Source organism: Miniopterus schreibersii (assembly GCF_964146895.1).
Source record: "Miniopterus schreibersii genome assembly, chromosome: 2".
Classification (NCBI taxonomy): Eukaryota; Metazoa; Chordata; class Mammalia; order Chiroptera; family Miniopteridae; genus Miniopterus; species Miniopterus schreibersii.
Genome location: NC_138102.1, coordinates 183,732,851 through 183,757,000, shown reverse-complemented (window position 1 = coordinate 183,757,000; position 24,150 = coordinate 183,732,851). Strand labels below are relative to the sequence as shown.

General features: G+C 48.5%; 1 protein-coding gene across 4 annotated transcripts; it reads left to right on the top strand.

Annotated features, from left to right (window-relative positions):
- Window positions 1-1,178: 1,178 nt before the first annotated feature.
- Window positions 1,179-23,348, top strand: POLDIP3 (DNA polymerase delta interacting protein 3). Of its 4 annotated transcripts, none has more exons than XM_081124618.1 (10): window positions 1,198-1,344; window positions 3,169-3,228; window positions 9,146-9,536; window positions 10,232-10,318; window positions 11,236-11,331; window positions 13,406-13,585; window positions 14,134-14,211; window positions 17,212-17,341; window positions 20,109-20,175; window positions 21,132-23,348. In XM_081124618.1, the coding sequence occupies exons 1-10, from the start codon at window positions 1,286-1,288 to the stop codon at window positions 21,307-21,309; spliced, it is 1,326 nt and encodes a 441-aa protein (XP_080980744.1). In that variant the 5' UTR covers window positions 1,198-1,285; the 3' UTR covers window positions 21,310-23,348. The 4 variants fall into 4 exon arrangements, with proteins under 4 accessions (XP_080980742.1, XP_080980744.1, XP_080980743.1 ...); XM_081124619.1 differs by lacking the exon at window positions 1,198-1,344 and adding an exon at window positions 1,859-1,976; XM_081124616.1 differs by lacking the exon at window positions 3,169-3,228 and having other exon boundaries at window positions 1,179-1,344.
- The last annotated feature ends 802 nt before the right edge of the window (window positions 23,349-24,150 follow it).

The window sequence follows — 24,150 nt, the reverse complement described above, 5'->3', positions numbered from 1 at the left end:
TTTGGTTTTGTTTTTTAATATATCTTTATTGATTTCAGAGAGAGGAAGGGAGAGGGGGAGATGGGAACATCAATGATGAGTCATTGATCGGCTGCCTCCTGCACGCCCCCGACTGGGGATCGAACCCGCAACCCCCGGCATGTGCCCTGACCGGGAATCGAACTGCGATCTCCTGGATCCCAGGTCGATGCTCAACGCGCTGAGCCACACCCCGCCTGGCACACGCATTTTTTTATTGATTCTACAAACAGGTCAAGCTCGGTGTGGGAGGCGGGGGTGGCACCAAGACAACCCCACGTAAGGAACGCTAATGAATCGGCCTGTGTAACCCTGGCAACGACCTGTGTCACTTGCCCCCTTTTACAGATTAGGAAGACGGGGACGAGAGGGACAGCTGTTAGCTCCTGGAGGCCCAGGGGTGGCTCCTGGCGGCCCTCTTCCCACCCCCCTGAGCTCTGCATCTTAGGCCACACAGCGGCGCCTGCTCCGTGCAGCGGGAAGCGGCGCTTACCTTTATTTCTCGGCCGTAAGGACGGGCTAAGATTGTCAACTTCACGTTCACGAGCCGTAAGCACAGTAATTAAGTACTGACAGCTTCGTGACACCCGAGGAAACGAGCACCCCGAGAACAGAAAGCGACGCCACTGCCAGGTCCCCCAACCGCGGTTACGTGCGACCCGGTTCTAGGGGACACGCGCATCTGTGGGGCTTTTCTTCCTTGGAACCGGCCTGTTTTTGCAGCAAGAAGAGGGTCGGGCAGATCGCGGCACCCAGGCATCCCGCAAAGTAGGCGGGTCACCTTAGGGGCGACCTTTACCCGCGCAAAAATTCGTCTCACATTAGCAGTGAGGATTCGGGCGTCACCCCGAATCGTTATTTTCCTTACTCATAAGTTTAAGGCATAAAGGGGCATTTTCGTGACTCTCTACATAATGAATCTTAATCTCATTAGTGCTACGGTGAGTATCAAAGTGTACCGTTGAATTGAGTTTCCCATTCCTTTGAAGTTGAGCTTAATACTAGTTAAGGTTTTACGTCGCTTTTCTTTTTATTTGTCCGGGGGAGACTGGAGAATGATAATGACCCCTCGCCCCGGCACACTTCGTATGCAGATAAGCAGCCAGCGCCACTAAGGCTCACGGGGAGCGCCCCGCCCCTTCCGGTTCTTGCCTGATTTGAGCTGTCGCGAGAATTCTTCGACAGAACGCCGGAAACAGCTCCTCCGCAGCCGCTTAAGGGGCGGGCTCGAGGGGGTGAGGGAATCCAAGCGGCTCCGAGGTGCAAGATGGCGGACATCTCCTTAGACGAGCTCATCCGGAAGAGGGGAGCCGCGGCAAAGGGGCGGTGAGCGGCTTTTTCTCCTTTCGGGGTTTAGGGCCCGCGGCCTAGCGCGGCTCGGGGCGGAGGAGGGAGCGGTCCGGGCGCGACGCGGAGGGCCGCCTGCGCCCGCCCCCTGCTGTAGCCGCTGCTCATTGGCCCGGCTGCCGCCGCCGCGGCCGCCTCAGGCCCGGCCATCCGGCCGCCCACTGGCTGTGGGCGCCGTCGCTCCGGCGGGCCAGGGGAGGCCGGCGGGGCCGCTGCCGGCGGCGGGGCTAGGGGACCTGCTGGTGGGGGCGGCCGAGGGGGTGCCCTCCGGGGGGCGGGGCTAGTCTCCGTGTTCCCGAGGGTCTCCCCGGCTCAGCCCCCTCCCCTGAGAAGACCGGCACTTGAGCCCCGCTCCTCCATGCTCTCCGCGCGGCCTTCGAGTTAGGACGACTGAACTTGAGCGGCGAAGCGACTTGCTCGAACTCCGCCCGGATCCCTGATCCCCACGTCCCGGGCCGGGCCCGCGCCCCGAGCCGCTGCTGTTAACATCCGCCTCCGTGCGCGGGCGTGGGGCGCGCTCAGCGCGTTCGCGTACGCGCCGTCCGTTTGCCTTTCGCTGTCCCGTCGGCCAGCTGGGCTGTTGTGCCTGTTTTACGGATGCGGAGCTCCAGGTGGGGAGAGGTAGAGGGACGCGCCCGAGGCCACGGAGAGCGGAGGGGCGGCGCCTAGGGCGCGGAAATTGCGGGCGGAGTTGGCCCCAGGCTCGGGCAGGGAAGCGTGGGACGGGCTGGGGGTTGGCCCCTTCTTAATGGCTGTAGCTCCCCAGTTCTCCGAGGAGACTGGGTCCCAGTGGGGAGCTGCGGAGGTGATCAGCATTATGTGCCCCAGACTTCCTAGGGACCCTTCAATATTGTTAGTACCCCCCAGCCTTTAGAGCTCCAGTTCACCTGTGTGAAGGAGGGGAACTTGGCCCCTGGTTTTCCCGCACACGTTCAATTAGTTTAAATGTTTGTAAACAGCCAGGCTGTAAAGATGTTACGTACAGTTTTCTCAGTCAGTCATTCGCTCAGCGGCTGTTTATTAATACCTCCCGGTGCTTGTGACTAGAAAGTAGATTCTTTCCCTTCTGTCTAAAATGAATCCCTCCCCCCACCCCCACACCACAGTTGAGCGGCCAGCACTTCACCTGGCTTCTGGTTCACGAGGGGCACTCAGTATTAGTTTCCTCAGCCATTCCTGGGGAGTAGTTCTCTCCTAGGTCTTCTCCAGTCACTGGAGGAATTGGTGCTGGGTCCTCTGGCCACTTCTAAACCCATCCCGGTTTCCCAGGTTTGCTCAATAGTTGCTGAATGAGCCAGGCTCTGCAATCCCTCCCCTCAGTTCCCAACTGCAGGTGGCCTCTGTCTGTTCGGTCTGTACTGTTTTGGTGTGGTTGTGTGCAGCCTTGGGTTGGGTAGGGGATGGGCTTCAGGGAAGCAGGGAGTGTGCATCCATGGGAAGAACAGGGAATGTGTGTGCAGCCAGGCAGACCTGGTCCCCACAAGCTCCAAAGTTTGTACCAGCTAGTAAATATTCAGCAGGTGATGGCAGTTATCATGGGCCCCTCCCTTGGGAACGTGCTAGGTAAGCATTAAGGCCCTGGAGTCAGACCGCCATTCCCTGCTCCCACTTGCCATGTGATCTTATGCAAGTTACTTAACCATTTCATTACCTATAAAGTGTGGGCAGTACTTCATTAGGTTATTGTCAGGGCTAAGTGAATTAATTTATCTAAAGTACTTGCAAAGTGTCTGATGAATACTAAGTGCTCAATAGACATTAGCAGTTTCCCGAATGAGAATATTGCTTTGCTATTATGTGCAGATTGGATTCGGGGAAAATGCAGTCAAAGACTGGTGGAAGAAACTGGACTGCATGCTGTGTGTGAGTTAAAGCTGCTGGAAACTCCATTTTTATTTTACTTGCACAGCCAACAAAGAGAAAAGCTAGATCTGGGAGTCCCTGTCAAGAAATGTAAAAGGTCTGAACAAATATCATTTCCTACAGTAAATATAGTCTTCTACATGCTTACTAGAAGATTCCTTACTGGGAACTTCGGTTTAACATTGCATAAATGTCCCAGGAACTTCGATCTTAATACTTTAGGAAGAACCTGTGATTATCTCAGAAAATGTCCCCTTTTTTAATCCTCACCCGAGGATATTTTTTCCATTGCTTTTCAGAGAGAGAGAGAGAAAAACATCCATGTGAGAGAGACACATTGAGTGGTTGCCTCCTGCATGCACCAGGGCTGGAGATGATCCTGCAACTTAGGTACTCACCCTTGACTGGAATCGAACCTGGGACCCTGTGGTCTGAGGGCCAACGCTCTAACCATTGAGCCAAACCGGGCAGAAAATGTCCATCTTTTTAATGGAAATAGCAAAAAAAAAAAAAAAGCCTGTGGAAGTGTAAATAACCTCTTTCCCCCCAGGGCGTGGAATGTGCTTGGACTTTTTTTTTTTTTAGTTGTTGATGGTATTACCCCCAATTTGTGCTTGTACTTTAGAACAGCCATTCTGTTTCACGTTCATTGCACCTTGTAAGTCAAGAAAGGGGTCATTATTATTATTATCTGGGCCCCAATTAATTATCAGAGGTTTCCTTGATTAATTTGAAATTCTAGAAAGGGAGGGGATAGTTTTAAGTGCTGCTTCATCCAGGCCATGGTGAGGCACTGTTTTCCCCATGCATAGCATATCTCTAGTGACTTTAGTTGCTCAAGAACTGTGGATGAGTCTCCAGGACAGCCCTGGGCACCAGCTGCAGTGCAGGCTGCTCCTCTGGTCAATTTCATATCTAGAGAGCATCGCTGATAGAGCTAGTCAAGATAACGTCTGGTTTGATAAGTTTAATGATAGCTATCCACAGCATCCATGCAGTTAGATGAAGGTGGCAAGCAGCCTTAATGGGAAAGTTGGGCCTTGAGTGTGTTGGAATTGAACAGCCCTGGGCCACATGCCCTGTCTGAGGAGTCCTTGGAGCGATGGAAGGAGGGAGTTAGAGAGCTTTTCAATTCAGGCCAGGGCCCTGTTCTGGGTCCACAGTGCTTGTTTCTCTGTTGAAATAAGATAAAGGAAATGTATACTGAAAACAAAGAGGAAAATTAGTTATTACATAACTTAAAGGGGAGAATTAATATTTAAAATGAAACAGCTGCACAAGACTCTTGGAGGGTAAGAGGTTAGTGTGTTATTTTTCTTTATATCTTTAAAGTACCTAATTCAGAATTGACCCAGGGTAATAAAACCAAACTGTGTATTCTCCCTATAAAGATGACCTCAACACACATGTACTCTAACCCAGAGCCCCCCATGGATTAAAATCCACTTTATACTAATCCATGCCCCCATCATTGGCCTGAATCCTTTGACTGGACATATGTCCAGAGCCAGCTGCCACTCTTTCTTCCACAGATAGTCAAGAGAGTCATTCCTAGCCCTATACAGACTCTTTTTGGTCCTCACATATGTCTCAACTCCAGTCGTGGTCTAGGGGAGAGAGCTTGGGCTCCGGTGGGGCATTTGCCTTCTCGCCCACCAGGACCCTCCCCAAGACCCGTGGACTACTTGGCCAGTGTCTGGAAGCAGTGCGGCCTTGCACTGTTTGGGTGGGGCAATTAAGAGACTTGCTCAAAACGTCCCTTTCCCCTCTTCCCAAACATTTACTGAGGCAGGAAGTGCAGGATGTGTTTCAGGAACATTAGATAGCCTGCGTTCAGAGGTGAGGCTGCGGGCAGAAGTTGAGGCCAGACCAGGGGCTCCAAGGAGAGAGGTTGGGCTTTGTTAGGAAACCCTCAGCTGTTCTTGGAGCAGGAGGTAACATAATTGACTCTATGTTTTAGAGACCTACTTCTAGCAGGAATGTTTATTTGAAAAATTCCTGATGACTAATATCTGCTTTACAACTAGTACTGCTACCTCCTGGGATGAATAGCTGTCTTTTTGTGCAGGAAGAGGAGCAGTGGTTATAAAATACCTGAGCACTGTGAACATTGAATGCCCTAAAGCCTTAGTTCATGAGTGGAGCTGAAAAGAACTGGTGTAACCAGGGAACTGAATGCAGGGAATTGAGGGAAAGTAGCTTACTCACCACAACTACATCACCTCCCTCCTGCAACAAACCTTTTGCACTGTTCCTGTAGATAAAATACGATAGCACAAGGCTGGTATTTCTTGGTGGTCTTTCTTACCTGACAAGCAGTATGGTGTGTGGGTCCCAAAAGTGTGGCCACTCTCAGTGTATTTGCACACCCTCTGGTCACTAGTGAGTGTGCTTTCCCCCTGGACATGACTGAAGTCCTAAGATTTTCCTTAGCCTGGGACATTACTCACTTCCTTAACTCTTCAATTCTCGTCTTTATTTTTGACCCATGCTTAATTTATTGGTACTTTAACTAGATACAGTGAAGTTCAGATCCAGGCTTCATCATTATAGATCTGTGATGTGGGATTTTCTCCTTAAATTTCAGTTTCCTCCTCTATAAAATGGATAATAGCCTAATTCTCAGAGCTATGAGGGTTAAAGGAGGTATGTCAAAGTTTATGGACCTTAAGGAAGTGCCCACAGCTGTTAGTTGAGATCATCTTTGTTATAAAACCTTCCATTCATCCTGATGGCCAGTTGTCCCTATGTGGCTTGTCAACCGTAGACTCCTGTGAATTCTCAGTAGAGCACTTACCATCCCTTACTGATCATCAGAGAGGGAAACTTGAGGAATAGGAATAAACTAAGGTTACAGAGGCATACTCTCCCTTCCCCCTCCTACGGAGGTTTACGGATCTGCCCTTTTCTTCATTCTCTGTTCAGGGATATACTTTGTTTTCAAGAATCTTGTTCTCTGTGTGGTCACTGATCTGATTACTATCACTATAGATGTTTTCCTTTTCTAGAACTTTATAGAAAGGGAGTCTTTCAGTATGAACTCTATGTCTGACTGATTTTACTCAGCAGTAGTGTTTTTGAGCTTCATCTGTGTTATTTGGTGTATCAGTAGTTCATTCCTTTTCATTGCTGAGTAATATTTCATTGTATGGATATATCACAGTGTATATCCATTTACCTAATGATTGGCATTTGGTGTGTTTTCAGATTTTGGTGATTATGAATAAAAGCTACTCTGAAGGAAAAAAGAGAAGCTCGTTCTTCCTTTAGTTATTCAAAATAATCACTTTCTGTTGGTTATCTTCTTCCCCCCTATTTAATTTAATTAATTTATTTTTTGAAATATATCTTTATTGATTTCAGAGAGAGGAAAGGAGAGGGAGAAAGAGAGATAGAAACATCAATGATGAGAGAGTCATTGATCGAGCCCACAACCTGGGCATATGCCCTCACCAGGAATCTAACCCTGATCGCCTGGATCCTAGGTCGACGCTCAACCACTGAGCCACGCCTGGCCGAAGTTTCCCCCCTATTTTATGGGCAGTGTTTTCTTTCTTGAATGATTGGTGAAATTGAGTAGCTTAGTGAGTTTTTTGGGGGGGAGGGGGGGTTGTTAATCCTCACCTGAGAATTTTTTTTCCATTGCTTTTCAGAGAGAGTGGACAGGAGGGAGGGAGGGGGAGAAACATCAATGTGAGAGAGACGCATCAACTGGTTGCCTCCCACACATGCCTCTACTGGGGCCGGGAAGTGAACCTGTGACCCTTTGGTGCTTCGGCCAATGCTCTTAACCACTGAGCTACACTGGCTAGGGCTGGTAGCTTAATTTTTGTAAGGGTAATTGATGCCATGGTGGCTGGATTTGTCCGATTTTGTGGTATTGTAAAATCACACAGAGTATCGCATGATAAGAGCATCTTACCTCCTTTAGTTATAAATATCAGGAACCTTTAGTAATGAGGAGGGTACCCTGGTGATTGGAGGGGGTGGGATTTGGAGAAGGCAGAGGAAGATAGGAAATCTTCAGGAGAAGCTCACGTTTGGATTAGGATGTGTCTGACCCCCACTGGTGGATGTGCTCATCAATAAAGTTTATACAGCCTGGTTCACCTTGTAATTCCCTTTCCCGAAGCCCCTGTGGGAGGTTCAGGATCTTACCCTATTTGGGGCAGGCAAGGTCCTTGTAGGTCCCACTTTTAGGGTCAGGCCCAAGGTTACCCTATGTGCCCTGGTTGCATGGGTAGGAGTTGGGAGGAGCAATTAGTGGCCAGGATCCTAGCAGGGTGTTGCACTAGTCGGTGGGGGCTGGACAGAGGACTGCCTTTGCAGAGGCAGCCTTCTCTAGGAGAAGTGCTTTCAGGGGCAGTCATCACTTCTCCCCTCTCACCTCCCCTGGGGCTTGGAGTAGAAAGGAGGGAAGCTTGGATCCTATTATAAGGGAAAGGTTGTGGGCTCTGGAGTCGGGTCGACCTGGGGTCCAGCCCCAGTCATGCCACTAGCTCTATGATTTGGTTCTTACAGAGGAGATGATAGTGATGGCAACTAACAGATTGTGAACCTGGAAAGATAATGATTGATAGAGGAGCCCTGTAAGGGCCTTGACACTTCGCAGGATCTCAGGATCAAAAAGCTCTTTGAGCCTTTGTCGTTCCACTGGTGCTGGGTTGACACTGGTGAGGAGCTGCAGGGTGTGCCCCTGAGAAGCTCTTAATCCTGCAGGAGGTGCAGACTTGTAAACAAATCATTGAGATGAAGCATGGTAAGTGCCTTAATGGAAGCTTTGTCCTGCTGTAGAAGTGAAAGAGTGGAAGTGGGGTGGGGCTCAGTATCTCCTGCTGCCAGAGCTGCAAGAGCAAAGAAGCCCCAAGTAGGGCTAAAGTGGACATTTTCCATAGTCTGCCTAGAATGCCCTTGACACACTACTCTTTCTGTACACCCTGGACCTCTAACCCTGCCCACCATCCTACAGGTGTCCAGTTGTTTGTGATGTCCCACACTTTGTGCTTTCCTAGAACAGTAGTCTGGTGATTGTTTGGGTATCTGTATGCCCTCCACCCCCAAATCGGAGCCCCAAGAGACCTGTTGCTTACCATGCCCTTTTTAATGGCCTCTCCACTCCAGCCACCACACAAAGCACCCCTGTGGAGGTGCCCTGCCTGGGACCTCCAACTCTCATAGCCGCGCCTCCTCTTGGGAAACCATCTCATTCTTCTAGGACAGCCCTCTGTGCCTATTAACATCTGCCTGTTTTCTCTCCCCACCTGCACTGGGAGGGGAGGGAGAATGGGGCTTATTCCTATTTCATGGCCCTAGTGCTTTGTGGTTTTTTGTTTTGTTTTTTAGATTCCACAGGTAAGTGAAATTATGACATTTGTCTTTCTCTGACTTATTTCACTTAGCACAATATCCTCTAGGTTCATCCGTGTTGTCGTAAATGGTAAGATTTCTATTTTTTATGGCTGAGTCATACTCCATTGTACATATTTACCACCTTTTCTTTTATCCAGTTGCCTATCAATGGCTGTTTCCATATCTTGGCTATTGTAAATAATGCTGCAATAAACATAGGGGTGCATGTATCTTTTTGAATTAGTGTTTTGGATTTCTTCTGATAAATACTCAGAATTGGGATATGCTGATTTTTTTGACTGACAGCTTTTAGAGGTTATTGTCCCTAATGGTGTCTCAAAACACCTGGTCCAGGGAGCAAAACACTTTTACCTAGTGATAGAAACTGCCAGACCCTCCTTCCTAATTTTGTTTCCAATGCAAAGTTAAAAGCCATAAAACTAGGAAGAAAGCCTCTATTAATTGTTTCCTTGGACAAGGAGCAGCTTTCTGGTTTCTCCAGCCTCTGTCTTCAGTGTAATTGCTATTGATATTCAGATTCACTTAACATTGCAATTTTTATTTGCAGGCTCAGTGTCAGACCAGGAGTTGGAGGTGTCCGATCATATGTTGGGATCCAGCAGAGCTTCCTCAGCCAACCAGCACGCACAGCCACCTTCCAGCAAAGGTTTGATGCCCGGCAGAAGATTGGCCTCTCAGATGCCCGGCTCAAGCTGGGAGTCAAGGATGCCCGGGAAAAGCTTTTGCAGAAAGATGCTCGTTTCCGGATCAAAGGGAAAGTGCAGGATGCCAGAGAGATGCTGAACTCCCGAAAGCAGCAGAGCACGGTGCCCCCAAAGCCCCACCAGGTAGCCGATGCCCGGGAGAAGCTCAGCTTGAAGCGGAGTTCCCCCGCTTCCTTCATGAGCCCCCCCATCGGGACGGTGACCCCAGCTCTGAAGCTCACTAAAACCATCCAGGTAGGTGTGGCTCTTGCTATAACTCCCAGGAAGCCAGTAACTAGATTCTGTCAGGGATCAGGGGTCAGGAAATGCTTGGGCAAAGTGTTTGTGTATTAGCCATATAAGCAAGGCAAGGTATTATTAAAGGGGGGAGTCCAGAGAATTGAAGTGATTTTCTCAAGTGAGATAGCAGTGGAGGGAAGAGAGGGGAAAGGACAAAGCATTTGTTGAGCATGTGCTACATGGCAAGCACTTACCCTGTATGACCTTATGTATCCCCCGCTGCAACCCTGAGGTTATTATCCCAGTCTTATCAAAGAACCTCAGTCTCAGAGCTGTGAATCATACCCAGAGTTTCACAGCCAGTCATTGGGAAGGCCTGGCTCCTCATACAGTGCCCTGGCCACCTGCACAGCCACCACCCCAAAGGGAATGGGAGCAGTATCATTTAATCTTCACAGCAACTTTGGTAGTAGGAACAGCAGCAGCAGGGAACATTTATTGAGCCAGGTTCATTGAGCCCTACACATGCATTGTCACGTGGTCTCTGGGACAGCCAGTCTTCCTGTCACTCTCCTGCTTTGGGTATGAGTCACTTTGTAGGTCCTTTTACCAAAGACCAAAATTGAGTGCCCCTCATATTTTAAGTTCAGTGATCACAGAGAATGCATGTGTACCCTGTGTGATGAATTGTGACCAGTGGGTGTTTCTAGGTTCCACAGCAGAAGGCCATAACACCACCTCATGCCCATCCTGCTGGAATGAGGATTAACGTTGTCAATAATCACCAGGCCAAACAGGTAGGCTGTGAGTGTGTGTGTGTTCAGGACATGTGTGTGTGTACACAAGCATGTGTTTTGATTGGACCTGCTAAGTGGATTAACTGATGCTTGGCCCAAGGTTCACAATTAGAAGAATTGGGGAGGAATTATATTTGACCGTTTGTATTTTATGAGTTGTAAGAAGACATTTCATAATTGGGGAGGAGAAGCATAAGGGGCAGAGATGCAAATTGAAAAAAAAATTTTTTTAATTAATATGTGCTTCATACAGAAAATTTGCAAAATAGAGACAAATTAAAAAGTTCCTTTTGCTCCTCTTCTCCAAAGCCCACCATTGTTGAAATTCTGCCCTGGTTCCTTCCTGTTTTTTAAATATTATTATTTAGTTAATGCATAGTTACAGTTGTGATTATATTCTTAATCCAATTTTGTATCATTCTTTTTTCACTTTATAACTCAAGCATTTTTCTGTGATTCATGTTTACTGTAAACAGTGTTTTTAATAACTGCATAATACATTGAGTTCACGTTCCAGGTGTTTTAAACCATTTTTCTGTACTTCTTACTGTTAGAAATTGTCTGAACACCTTTGTAGATAACACTCTTTATAGGGTTTGGGTTTATTTCTCTAGACCAGATCGCCAGGGTTGGGCTTTGCAAGCCAAAGGATATAAACAGACATTTTGGGAACTCTTCCTAGGCATTGTCCTTGTAAGAATGTACTTCTGCTGTATCTGGAAGTTGCAGCACTTCCATCGGGCCCTTGTGGGCGGGGAGCCACCTATCAGGACTGGAGCATCAGTCTCTTCAGGCACCCCGAACACCCGCTTCTCCCTCTACCCCAATCACTCCAGCAGTCTTCCCCCTGCTGTCCTTGCTCCAAGTGTCTGTTGACAGCCTGTATGCCATATTAGCTTATATTTCCTTATTTTCAGAACTTATATGACCTGGATGAAGACGATGACATTCCAGCTCCCATTCCTAGTAAACAGATGAAATTTGCAGCCTCGGGCAGCTTTCTCCACCACATGGTAGGGTATTTTATGTTTTGCTTGTGCTCGCTGTGTGTCTGATCAGGTGGATGGTAGAGGTGGTGGAGAACTGGCCTTTTGACTCAGAAATATTTCTTCACTTGGATCTTAAGATTTTCAGAACTTGAACTAGTCCAACCCTTCATTTTATAAATACTGAGACCAGGGTGTCTAGTGACTTGTTCAGGGTCCCACAGCTAGTGAAGTATAGAGCCATAGTTCCCAATTGATGTAGGTTTGAGTCACTTTGGGAGAAATGCGGGTGACCCCACAGAAGGAATCCCATTTTCTTTCATTTGTGGCAGAACATTCTACTTGTTCCCCTTTCCTCCATGGTCAGCACCTCTAGCCCTATTCTTAAATCTGGATTCCCTTGGTTAGTGTGTTAGCAAATTAATCTGAACCTTACCTGTGGGTTCCACCAGGTGCAGCCTGCTTGCAAGAAAAGCTTGGTAAACTAGGATGCTGGTCAGGTACCATGCAGAAAAGGAAAGAAAGCAACAACAACATCAGGCAGGTCTGTGCTGCTCAGCTCAGTGGATGTTGCCAATTACAGATAGACCAGTGGCCCCCAAGCCAAGTGCCTTTGTTTTGCCTTCAGAGGCCCAAAGACTCAGTTTTGGTCACTGCACTGAATGCGTGGACATCTCTTGGTTACCAGTGAAGTTCTTCCAGTGCTGCAAGAGGCTGAATAATACTAGTCTTACAGAGGGGCGGCTTTCCAATCGTTAGACTGCTGGGTCTGCTGCAGAGGGGCTATCTGCTGGCTCAGTGACTGACCTTAATTGAGAACCATGCTGTGTTTCTATTAACTCATTTAGGACTCCTCCTCCCTCCCATCCTGCAAGATGGGTACCATTATTACCCCTATTTTACTGACAAGGAGTCAGGCGCAGAGGGGTTAAATAAACATGCTTATTGTCACCGAGCTTGTAAGTGGAAGATCTAGGATTTAGGTGTAAACAGTTTTGGTTCTCGGCCATGTGTTTAACCGCTATGCTGTCCTCTTGAAACTGAAAAAGCGGTTTGAGGAATGTGAAACCCAACTTGGGGAGGACGTTTCATCTAAAACTAGAGAAGCTACTGAGTCGACCCTGTCTCATACTCTGTCTCTGGCTGCTGCATTCCTCTTCCCTCCCTAAGTCATTGTCTGGTAGACACTGCCTCAGTCAGCAAGACCACCTGCCACTTCTGCATCTTTGTCCTCAGATACATTAATACCAGGGACCTGACTGCTTTATATTTCCAACCACATCCCCAATTGGGTAGCGGGGCAGGGAGGGAACTGTTTCTGCTGGTCTCCATGTGCTGACTCTGCCAGCATGTTTTTTGACAATCTGGGAGCTGCTAGGGCCAGGGCTATGCATGGTGTCCCTGTATGGCCAGAACAGGGACCAGAAAGCTTAGAGTCTGGGCCTTCTTTTTTTTTAACTTTAAAAAAAATTTATATATCTTTATTGATTTGAGGGAGAGGGAGAGAGAGAAATAGAAACCAATGATGAGAGAGTCACTGATTGGCTACCTCCTACACACACCCTCCTGGGGATCGAGCCCGAAACCCAGGCATGTGCCCTGACTGGTAATTGAACCTTTATCTCTGGATCATAGGTCGATGCTCAACCATGGAGCCATGCCAGGGCCAGGCTGGGCCTTCTTAAAAGTGGGTTCTTAGGCCCAGCCAGCCTGGAGCTGATGATCAGTCCATTGTGATAGAAGCATATGTGGGAATATACTTGGTCCCAAGCTTTTGTCCTTCTGACCAGCCCCAAATTGTTGGGTTTTTATAAAGTCCAAATGGTATGAGTGAGCCTGTGGATCCTGGTCAGGGCTTCATGGATGCTTCTCACCAAGGGCTTCTAACACTGGAAAGAGGCTTCTGTGAGCACGTGTGCGGGCTGTGTGTTTTTCTCCCCTCCTGTGCCTTTCCTTTCTTGTAGGAGGCCACTGGCAGCCTTTTTGGCTTCAGGCCCTAATGAAATTGGGAAACTGGGAGGCCTCGGGTGGGGGTTGTCAGCCCCTAGCTAGGCATCCAGGTCACTTAGCCTCTCAGATTCCTATCTGCCTCTTTCTTTAGGCTGGGCTGAGCAGTTCCAAGCTTTCCATGTCCAAGGCCCCCCCTCTGACTAAAGTGGTTCAGAATGATGCATACACGGCTCCTGCTCTCCCCTCCTCGGTTCGAACAAAAGCCTTGACCAGCATGTCCCGGACACTAGTGAACAAGGAGGATTCCCCCAAAGAGCTGCCGCCTGCTGAGGTGAGGTGAAGGTGAAGGTGAAGGAGAGGAAATGGAAGTGACCACACCAGTTGAGAGTCAGCCTGTGCTGGGTGGGCAGTGTGCTGTATGTACCCTGTTGCGTCCTCACAGCGCCTCTCTGAGGTAGGCGTTGCCACCCCCATTTTACAAATGAGCAAACCAAGACCCAGCAGCCCCTGTGTGCAAAGAGCTCGCAGACAAATGGGGAAAACAGAGCCATGGACAGAGCCTGTGTCTGGTGATACAGCAGTTGTGCCCAGAGAACTGCTGGGAGCACTGAGGAGAGCACAGCTGAGTCCACTGGGCAAATCTAGGAAGGCTGAGCTGGGTGGGTCTTGAAGTAGGAGTGGCATTCTAGGCAGAGGTGCAGAGGCCTAAAAGGGCCGCATGTTTGGGAAACGAGGCTCCATCCTCAGTGTAGGGTGGTGGGGGCATGATGGGTGCTGAGGTCTCTAGTGGGAAGTGGGCCTCCAGGTCACTTGCCTCGGGTGAGTTGTTTGAGCACACAGCTGTTCTCTGCCTTCTGATTACACTCTTGTCTGCGGCAGCCTATCCTCAGCCCTTTGGAAGGCACCAAGATGACTGTGAATAATCTGCACCCTAGAGTCACCGAGGAGGACATTGTTGTGAGTACTGTGCTCACCAGAATTTTCTGTCTCAAACCCCTTCTGGTTCAAGAGTCCCAAGACCACCCCCAGGTTCCCTGATTCTGACAGGAGTCAGCATAGAGTCGTATCAGGACTAAGAGGTCATTGCAGGACACAAAGCAAAATCAGCAAAGGCAAAGGCCTGCAGAAACTAGGCACAAACTTCCCGAGTGATCTCGCAGTGGAGTCCCACAGGATGCACTTGATTCCCGGCATCGAGTTGTGATGACGCGTGTGAATCAAGGAAGTTCGTTAGAGACTCAGTGTCCAGGGTTTTTGTCAGGGACCAGTCATGTGGCACCCTCTGCCTGACACATACCAGAGCTCCAGGCTCCTGGAAGGAAAGCAGGAGGAGGATGTTCAGCATAAATCACAGGTGCTCGGACACAGTGAGTCGCTCCTGAGGGGGTGGGAGCCTCCCACAGTCCAAGTCCCCAGACACCAGCCAAGGGCCAACCTTGGAAGCTGGCCTTTCAGAAACAGCAGTCAGATGGGCTGTGCTAGCTTGCTCCACACAGCTCCTACACCAGGGCCCGGGGCTTGTGCTGAGCACGTCTTGAGTGGGCTCTTCGGTCCTGCTGTACAACATCCAGTGGTTTCTATTTTCCTGTGAGTCCTCAGAACTTCTGCCTCCTCCAGGGATTTCACAGGATGATTTCAGAGGAAAGGAGTGGGATGGATTGTTGTTATCTGGTGGCTGATCTCTATGGATTGCCCTCCTGGTCCATCCTGTCCTACCCTTGGCAGTTATGGGCAAAACCTAATTCAGGTGCCTGGTGAGTGGGGGCCCAGATCCAGCCAGGACTTCTTCTTTTCAACCTCATTTTCATTCAGGCACCAAGAAAAGGTGTTAGTTTAGAAATCCAGGTGCCCTTTTTACCTCTGAACTGTCAGATCACAGAATGAATGCAACTCGAGACTTCAGCCTCTCCCTGCAGCAGAGTCCGAGGTTCTGGAGCAGCCTACAGTGGTCCCGTGTTTGTTACGGTTGTGTGTAACACACAAGTGCTATGTGATTGCACTTAGAGCTAAGCAGGCATTCCAGTGAATGGCACACGAGAATGGAAATTGTAGCGAATTTTGTGTAATACTTGATAGGTGATAATGAAAACAAATTTTTCCTGATTGTAAAAGTAATACTAGCTACCATTTACTGAGTACAGTGGTACCTCCATTTACAAACATTTTGGTTTACCAATGCTGTAAACCTGGAAGTAAATGCTTCCGTTTTTGAACACGCCTCAGGAGTCGAACATGCCACACGGCTTCCGCTGAGGGCAAGATCCTGAGGCCTAGCTGTGGGCTGTTGATCCCTCGGTTTTTGAACGTTTCAGAACTCGGTCTTTCGCAATGGATTATATTCGAAAATGGAGGTACCACTGTACTTAACGTGCCAGGCACTTTGTATATAGGATCTTTGAAAATACAGAATAGTGGAAAAACTAATTACCTCTGATGATCACCACTCAAAGAAAACTACCAGTAACCATCACCCTCACTTTTTTCTACCCAAAAAGGTAGTGCTAAAAGAACAACAGTAATAAAATTGGGATCACACCCGGTATTCATTTCCATATCTTGGTTTTGATATTTGACATTTTTTCCTTTATCATTAAAAACAAATTGAGTGTCCATCCCATAACAGCCTTGCAAAGGGCAGTTGCAGGTGAAGAAATGGCTTGGGTACTAACTCATCAGCCTTTGTAAAGGTCTGTCTCCACATTGTGTTCCCTCTCTGCCTCAGTTTCCTGGTCTGTAAAATGAAGGGGGGTTGGAGTAAATGATAACGTGTGTACAAAGCACTACCTTAAAAAGTTCTCAGTTGAGCTTTATAGCAACCCTGGAAGGTAGGCTAGACCAGTGCTGCTTTTTAGAAGAGAAAACGTCCTCAGAGACATGAATAATCTGCTAGAGCTGTGGTCATACAGCTGAGAGGCAGGGCCCCGGAGATCAAATCCAAGTTGGTCTGACTTAGAGTGACCAGCTGTCCTGGGTTTGCTGCCTCCTGGTTAGCACTGAAAGTCCTGTATCCTGGGAATGTCCTCAGTCTAGCCAAGCTGGGACGATTGGTCACTCTATAGAACTCCAGAATTTATTTATTTATTTATTTTAATTTTTAATTTTTTATAATATATCTTTATTAATTTCAGAGAGAGGAAAGGAGAGGGAAAGAGAGAGAGAAACGTCAATGATGAGAGAGTCATTGGTCAAGCCCGCAACCTGGGCATGTGCCCTGACCAGGAATCGAACCCTGATCGCCTGGATCCCAGGTCGACGCTCAACTGCTGAGCCACGCTCAGCCGGGCCAGAATTTATTTCTAACAGATTCCTGCACGACATACTAGCCACTGTCTTTTTTTTGTAATGTATCTTTATTGATTTCAGGGAGAGGAAGGGAGAGAGAGAAACATCAATGATAAGAGAGTCATTGATCAGGTGCCTCCTGTACGCCCCCTGCTGGGGATTGAGCACCCAACCCAGGCATGTGCCTCGACTGAGTATTGAACTGACGGAGAATTGAACTGCGATCTCCTGGATCATAGGTTGACGCTCAACCATTGAGCCACACTGGCCAGGCAGCCACTGTCTTTTTTTTAAATAAGCCTGTACATTCATTCTCATGACAGAGTTCTCTGAGAGAAATTCCATAACTATTATCCCTAAAAATAGAGGAATTAAGTGGGCACTGAGGCAGGAGGATCTTAGGGGTGACTTTTTGAAGGTCACAGGGACTCCACAGTTTGTAAGCTCAGGCCCATTTCTCCAGCAGAGCTTGTCCCCTTCTGGTCCATGCTGAGGCCTGTGGATGTCCCAAGCACACCACCTAAAATGGAGCTTCCCTGAAGTCTTGGGCCCTGGGCATATTCAGCTGTAGTGCAGCCACCAGTCAACTCAGAGCCTTCAGGATGTGTAAATGGCAGGCAGGCAGGGTGATGGCCCGAAATTCTCCCCCAACCCTCACCCCTCTGCTCTTTGCAGGAGCTTTTCTGTGTATGTGGAGCCCTGAAGCGGGCTCGACTGGTCCACCCTGGAGTAGCAGAGGTGGTCTTTGTGAAGAAGGATGATGCCATCACTGCATATAAGAAATACAATAATCGGTGTCTAGACGGTAAGTCATGGAGAAAGCAGCTCCTTCACCTCCCACTCCTCACTGCTTACCGTCAGGCAGCAGGCTTTTGGAACAAGCCTTCCTCTGAGGTGGGTGGGAGGCTATCCTGGTGCATTTGCACCACTGGGGCCTTCTGTGCACCAAGACCAGGCAGGGAGGTGTGTCTGGGTGATGCTGACCTGCCAGCTGCCTCTCCCACAGGGCCCTGGGTTTCACACAACCTAGCACCTAAGCTAGGGGAACACCATTTCTCCATGAATGGGTCTCTTTTTTTTTTTTCTTTTTAATTTTTATTTTTTAATATATCTTTATTGATTTCAGAGAGAGGAAAGGAGAGGGAGAGAGAGATAGAAACATCAATGATTAGAGAGTCATTGATCAAGCCCACAACCTGGGCATGTGCCCTGACCGGGAATTGAACCCCGATCTCCTGGATCCCAGGTCGACGCTCAACCGCTGAGCCACGCCCAGCCGGGCCATGAATGGTTCTCTTGAGTCTTGGCAGGTACACCAGGAGCCATAGCCTCCCCCTTCCAGACGTTGGTCTGCTCAGTGCTAGGAGACTGCTTAGTGCTAGGACACAGGTTCCTTAATGGCCTGGAGCATCGTCTAACTATTGGCACCTGGGCAAGCTCAACTTCTAGTGAGTAAACCACTGATTTCACTGAGTTCAGATTCCCATTTGTCTCTGGGTATCCTAGAGAGAGGAACTCTGTCTGCCATGCTCCTTCTATCCACCCATTTGTTCCTTTGTTGAGTATCTACTATGGAGAAAGGCCCTGTGCTAGCAATGAAGGGACAGAAAGTAATAAAACAGTCAGTGGGAGTTTGGTTTGCATTTTCCTGACGACTAATGATGATGAGCATCCTTTCAGGTGCTTTTTGGGCATTTGTGTATCTTCCTTAGAGAAATGTCTGTTCAGAATCTTTGCTCACTTTTTGAGTTTTCTTTCATTATTGAGTTGTAAGAGTTCTATTTATATTCTTTTTAAAAAATATATCTTTATTGATTTCAGAGAGAGGAAGGGAGAGGGGGAGAGAGAGAGAGAAACATCAATGATGAGAGAGTCATTGATCGGCTGCCTCCTGCACACACCCTGCTGGGGATTGAGCCTGCAGCTGGCACATGTGCCCTGACCGGGAATTGAACCACGATCTCTTGGACCCTAGGTCGATGCTCAACTGCTGAGACACGCCAGCCAGGCATCTGTTTATATTCTTGATATGAGCCTCTTAGATAAATGGTGTGTCAGTATTTTCTCCTATTATGTAGTTTGTCTTTTTACTCCTCTTAATATATGCATGTAGAGCGATATATTTCCTTCAAGTACTGCATTAGCCACATCCCCTAAGTTTTTTTGTTTGTTTTTAATCCTCATTGGAGGATATTTTTTCCATTGCTTTTCAGAGGCAGTGGAAGGGGGAGAGAGAGAGACATCGATGTGAGAGACACATTGATTAGTTGCCTCGTGCACTCTCCCGACCAGGGCTGGGGATTTGAGCCTACAACCAAGGTATGTGCCCTTGGCCAGAATTGAACCCAGGACCCTTCAGTCTGCAGGCCAACGCTCTAACCACTGAGCAAAACCGGCTAGGGCTCATCCCCTAAGTTTTGATATGTTGTATATTCATTCATCTCAAAGTATTTTCTAATTTACCTTGTGATTTTCTTTGATCCATTGGTTATTTAAGATTGTTTTGTTTAATTTCCATGTTTGTGAGTTGCCCAGATTTTCTTCTGAGTATTTGGGACGGTAGATGTTTTGCAGCTGTTGGGTAGATGTCTTTTGGGTCTAGTTGGGTTATGTTCAAGTCTTCTGTTTCTTTGTTGATCTTCTGCCTGGTTGTTCTGTCCATTACTGAACGTGAAGTGTTGAAACCTTCAACTATTGTTTACTTCTCTCACTTCTGTTAGCTTTTGCTTCGTGTATTTGAGCCTGTCGTTAGTTGCACATAAGTTTACAGTTGTTCTAATTGTTTTCTTTCTAGGGGACTGACCCTTTTATCAGTTACAAAATATCGCTCTTTATCTCCAGTCACATTTTTTGTTTTAAAGTCTATTTTAGCTGATACTAGGTTTCTTGGGGTTGCTGTTTGGGTGATAGGTATCTCCTTTTACTTTTAACCTCCTTGTATCTTTGAATATGAAGTGAATCTCCAATAGATAATCAGAATCTATTTCAGATGAATACTAACAAGTCCAGTGAGATAAAAACATTACTTCTGTATGGCTCTATTCCCTCTTTTTGTGCTGTTCTTTTTTTTTTTAATGTTTAAGTTTGTTTTTTTAAAATTTTCTTTATCTACCTTCGTTGTTTTGCTCTCCCTGTCATGTCGTACGCACAGTGGGAATGCATTACTCAGCACAGGTAACCTTACCTGGGCCGAGTGGAAGTCTGTACATAGGCTTTTGGATCTTAATTTCACAGCACAAACATTTTCCCTCACTAATCACTTCATAAGCAAGGTCAAAGGGCTTCCCACCGAGTCCAGGTTCTCCCTTACTCCTGCTCTTCTCTCCTCCGGTGCGAAGTAAGGTCTGTTTTCATGTTGCTTCTCGGTGCTATCGTTGCCGAGGTTTTGTGGGCCTCACACATTGGGATTTTCTGAGTCCTGGATTTTGCTGGAACCTGGCAGCCGTATCCCCAGTGTGGGGCCAGAGCTGCCAGTGGTGGGTGTTGACCCTAGTGGTGAAGGTGGCAGTCTTGTCCTTTAGTGTGAGGAGCTGTGGTCTTGTGTCAAAGCCTTTTCTCTTTCGGGTTTTCAGGGCAACCAATGAAGTGCAACCTTCACATGAACGGGAACATCATCACCTCTGACCAGCCCATCCTGCTGTAAGTCCCAGAGGCAGCGGTCTGGGGGCAGCATGGAGCTTTCTCCTCGCTTACTCTGCGATCACCTCTCTATCCTGAGGGGTAAATTGCCTGCATCACAGCTCCATCCATTTCCTGTGCTCTGATGGCAGGCGGTTAGTCAGGGTGCTTAGATTTGTACAACGTGGCTTATCTCGTCATTTCTGCAGGGAATTGGCTTCACAGGGGCTAGCATTAAGACCTGTTCCCAGTCTAATCTAGAAACACCTGAGAAGAAATGGAGAGCAGGCCAGATGTGCCCCTCATTGCAAAACTGGGTGCATTGTCCAAGGGGACGGAGAACTCCACCTCCTGTGATGGCTCTGATGGAGATGGTGCTGGCTGCTGGCCCACATTCTCTCCCACCCGCCTGGGCATACATGCTGGACCAGGACTGAGATGCATAAAACGTTTAGACTGGCAGGACATCCTTTTATAGACAACGAGATAGAGGCCCAGGGAAGATATTAGACTTGCCAAGGTGGGTGGGGTAGTACGGGACAGGCCTGAAATAGACTTTGAAATTTAGAAAGACTGAAATGTGAACCCTGGATATTGAATTGTGTGATTTAGACAAGCTTCTTAAACTGTATTGCAGAACTAAGTTGTATTCTGAAAAATGTGTATCCCATGACCTAAATAAGTTTGGGAATGATTGGGCTAAACAGAGTTAAGTTGATTTCTTTACCTCAAGACTTCTCCGAATGTATAATAACGATCATGTGTGTAACCATCCCTGAGGGAAGCGCATTGTTTTCTAAACTTAACACCCCAGCTCCCAGCAGACTGCATCTCAGTTTTCTCAAACAGGAAAGATGAAATGAGATACAGGGCACAGAAAGCAGTACATTCGGTGCCTGACTTGTAACATGCCCAACGGGTCCCTCCCCATCTAAGGGAAACTGACAAGGATTTTGACTCTTCTGTGCTCTCCGCAGACGGCTGAGTGACAGCCCCTCAGTGAAAAAGGAAAGTGAGCTGCCTCGCAGGGTGAACTCTGCTGCCTCGTCCAACCCTCCTGCCGAAGTGGACCCTGACACCATCCTAAAGGCGCTCTTCAAGTCCTCGGGGGCCGCTGTGACCACACAGCCCACAGAATTCAAAATCAAACTTTAAGCGGGGGAGTGAGGCAGCCAGAAGTGGGGGCAGAGGAGGGTGGCTCTGTTTCCCAAAGCAAAGGTTGTGACCAATGGGCCGTTGGACTGGAGGCCCCAGGTGGGGGTAGAGAGCTTCCTCACTGGACAGACCCTCCTTTCTGTGATGAGTTCTACCCTGTGCTCTTCTGTATGTTAACATTTCCTGTAATGTGTTTCTTCTCCCTCCACCTTTTCACCAAGGTAGGTTTGTGTTGCTCAGAGTGTCTCTCCCCCTCACCTCAGCCCCAAACTGAGTTCTTACCTAGAAATGGCATCCTGGATTCTCTGCGTGCTTTCTTGTGGCTCCATGGAATACAGGGCGGGGCTGTTTGAAGGACACTGCTATCTCCAGGGGTGAGGGGCTTGCCTCCCTTTTTTCTTAAACTTTTCAAGAAAATGTAGAATGGAAGTTCCTGCCATCCTAATGGGAGCCAGGTCAGCCCCAAAGATATGCCACCTACCTGCCTGGTCGGTGGAGGTGACCTGGGTGGACATCAGGTCACAGGTTCTTGTCCTCTCCCCACAGTTGGCTCCAGACGAGTCTGGTCTGGAGAGCCCTGTTGGCAAGGGTGGGGTGAGGCTGTTGCTCTGACAGGAAGAGTGCACCCCAGCTCTTGGCTGGAGGGCCATGCTGTGTCAGGCAACTCAGTAAATCCCAGGGTCATGTTTCCCTTTTCCTTCCAGTTAGGCTGAGTGCTCCACCTCAGCTCTCTGGACTTCTGGTTGTCACTGCTGGGATGACTTGCGTTGCTGGTCCAAGTTTTCACTAGCCTGGCGCTCATCACACCCTGGTTTTGATGTTAATGCCACCTCTCCCCTAGTTCTGACACTGTGGGTTTGAACGATTATTGAAAGGGGAGATGTTGGCTTGCATCTGGCTTGTTCTTTCTGGCCTTGGATGTCTGCAGAACAGTCAGGGATGCCGGGAGCCCATATGCAGCTACCACCAAGGGTCACTGTCATCACCACTGTAAGTGACCCATCCATCCATGACCAGGGGGATATTTTCCTGCCTTGGCAGTGAGGGGAAAGGAATGGTGGGTGGTAAGGAGGGAGTTGAGAGAGCAAAGCAGCCCTTCCAGGCAAGCGGTGGGTTATTCAGCATGGTTCCACAGAGTTGGGGCAAAACTGTAGAACCCAGGGCAGCCCTTGAATACCAGACAGCATTGCTCCAGAGTCACTGTCAATTCTCCGGCTGGTTTGTTGGGGCTGTGAAGGGAGTCTATGCTGGCAGAGCTGAAGAGAGTTGGGGAGCAGGATTCTGGGAGCTCTACAGGACCAGTAGCAAGTGCTGTGAAAGGCACAAACCTAGAAAGTAAAGAGGGCTGGGACACTAAGCTGCTCATGACCTGCTTGGGGCCAGCCCAGTGAAGAAAGCCTGGAAACTCCAGAGAGAGAAATCTGTCAAGCAGAAGGACCCTGGGTTTGAACACAGCTCCGTCTGCCAGCGCAGGTTGCCCAGGCCTGACAAGTCCAAGGAGTATGCCTGGTGCTCCCTTTCCAGTTCTTTAAACATTGCAGTTCTTCCCCTTGAGCAGGTGCAAATCTAATTCTCTCAGTAGCTGGAAGACATTCCTCCTATACTTCGCCCAAACTTCTTGGCCCATAGAGCACCCAAGGCAGTAGGACCTTGTTTCTCAGGTCCAGAGCAGTCTGGCCACACTTGGACTCTGCTTCGAGCCGAGATGGTAAACACTCTGCCTGCGTGGTCACTCTCCCTCCCGTCCCAGGCCAGGCTGCGCTGTTGGCAGAGTGGTGTTGAGCTTGCTGCAGTGCCTGGCCACCTGGACTTGGTCCTCTGCATAGCCATGTGGTACATTGTGGGGTGAAGCCTGTTTGCATCCTCTGGTCTATAGGATGGCATCGTGGAAAACAGAAGAGAAGGTGGGGGCCACCCTGTGTCCCTCTTCCCACTCCCTTGCATTCCCCATCTCGTTCAGAAGAAGAGGAAGAGGTATTAAGGGATGGAGAAGACTCTGTTACTTACACATTTCTGAATAAATGTTTGTTATTCCTATCTCTGAGCTGTCATTTCTTAAGTTTCACTGAGTGGCCTTAGTAACCAGAAACAGGCATTTGCATTTGCTTTACTACTCCCCAGCGCTGACCTTGGAGCAGAGTTCACAGAACTCACGGAACCCAGTTCTCCACGGCCAAGGTGTGAGCACTGATGTCTGTGGGAGCACCTAGCAGGCAGCTCGGTGCCTCCTGGGCCTGAGGGCTCGCCAGTGCGAAGCGGGGTGAGCCTGACGGATGGAGCGCACACAAACTTCACTGGCTTAACCAGCCAGTATACAGCTCGTGGGTGTGCAGCTGGCAGCACCATCCATCCCTGTGATCCTTTTCATCTCGCAGAGCGGAAGCTACCCATTCAACAGCGACCCCCCATTCTTCCTCCCCGCCCCCAGTCCCTGCACTCGCTCCCTGCACAGCCATGTGGTACATTGTGGGGGCAACTGCCGTTCAACTTTCTGTGGTTTTGACTACTCACATGGGTGGAATCATACAGTATTTGTCCTTTTGTGAGCTTATTGATGTTACCATAATGTCCTCAAGGTACATCTGTGTTGTAGCACGTCGATTTCCTTCCTTTTTAAGACGAGTAATATTCCATTGTGTGTATATGCCACATTTTGCTCGCCCATTCATCCACTTGGGGTGCTTCTATGTTTCAGCTATTGAGGATAGTGCTGCTGTGAGCATGGCTGCACAAAAAACGTTCAGACCCTAGTTCCAGTCTTTGGGGCATATACCCAGAAGTGGAATTGTTGGATCATATGGTAATTTTATTACTGAAATTTTGAGGAATCATTCCAATTTC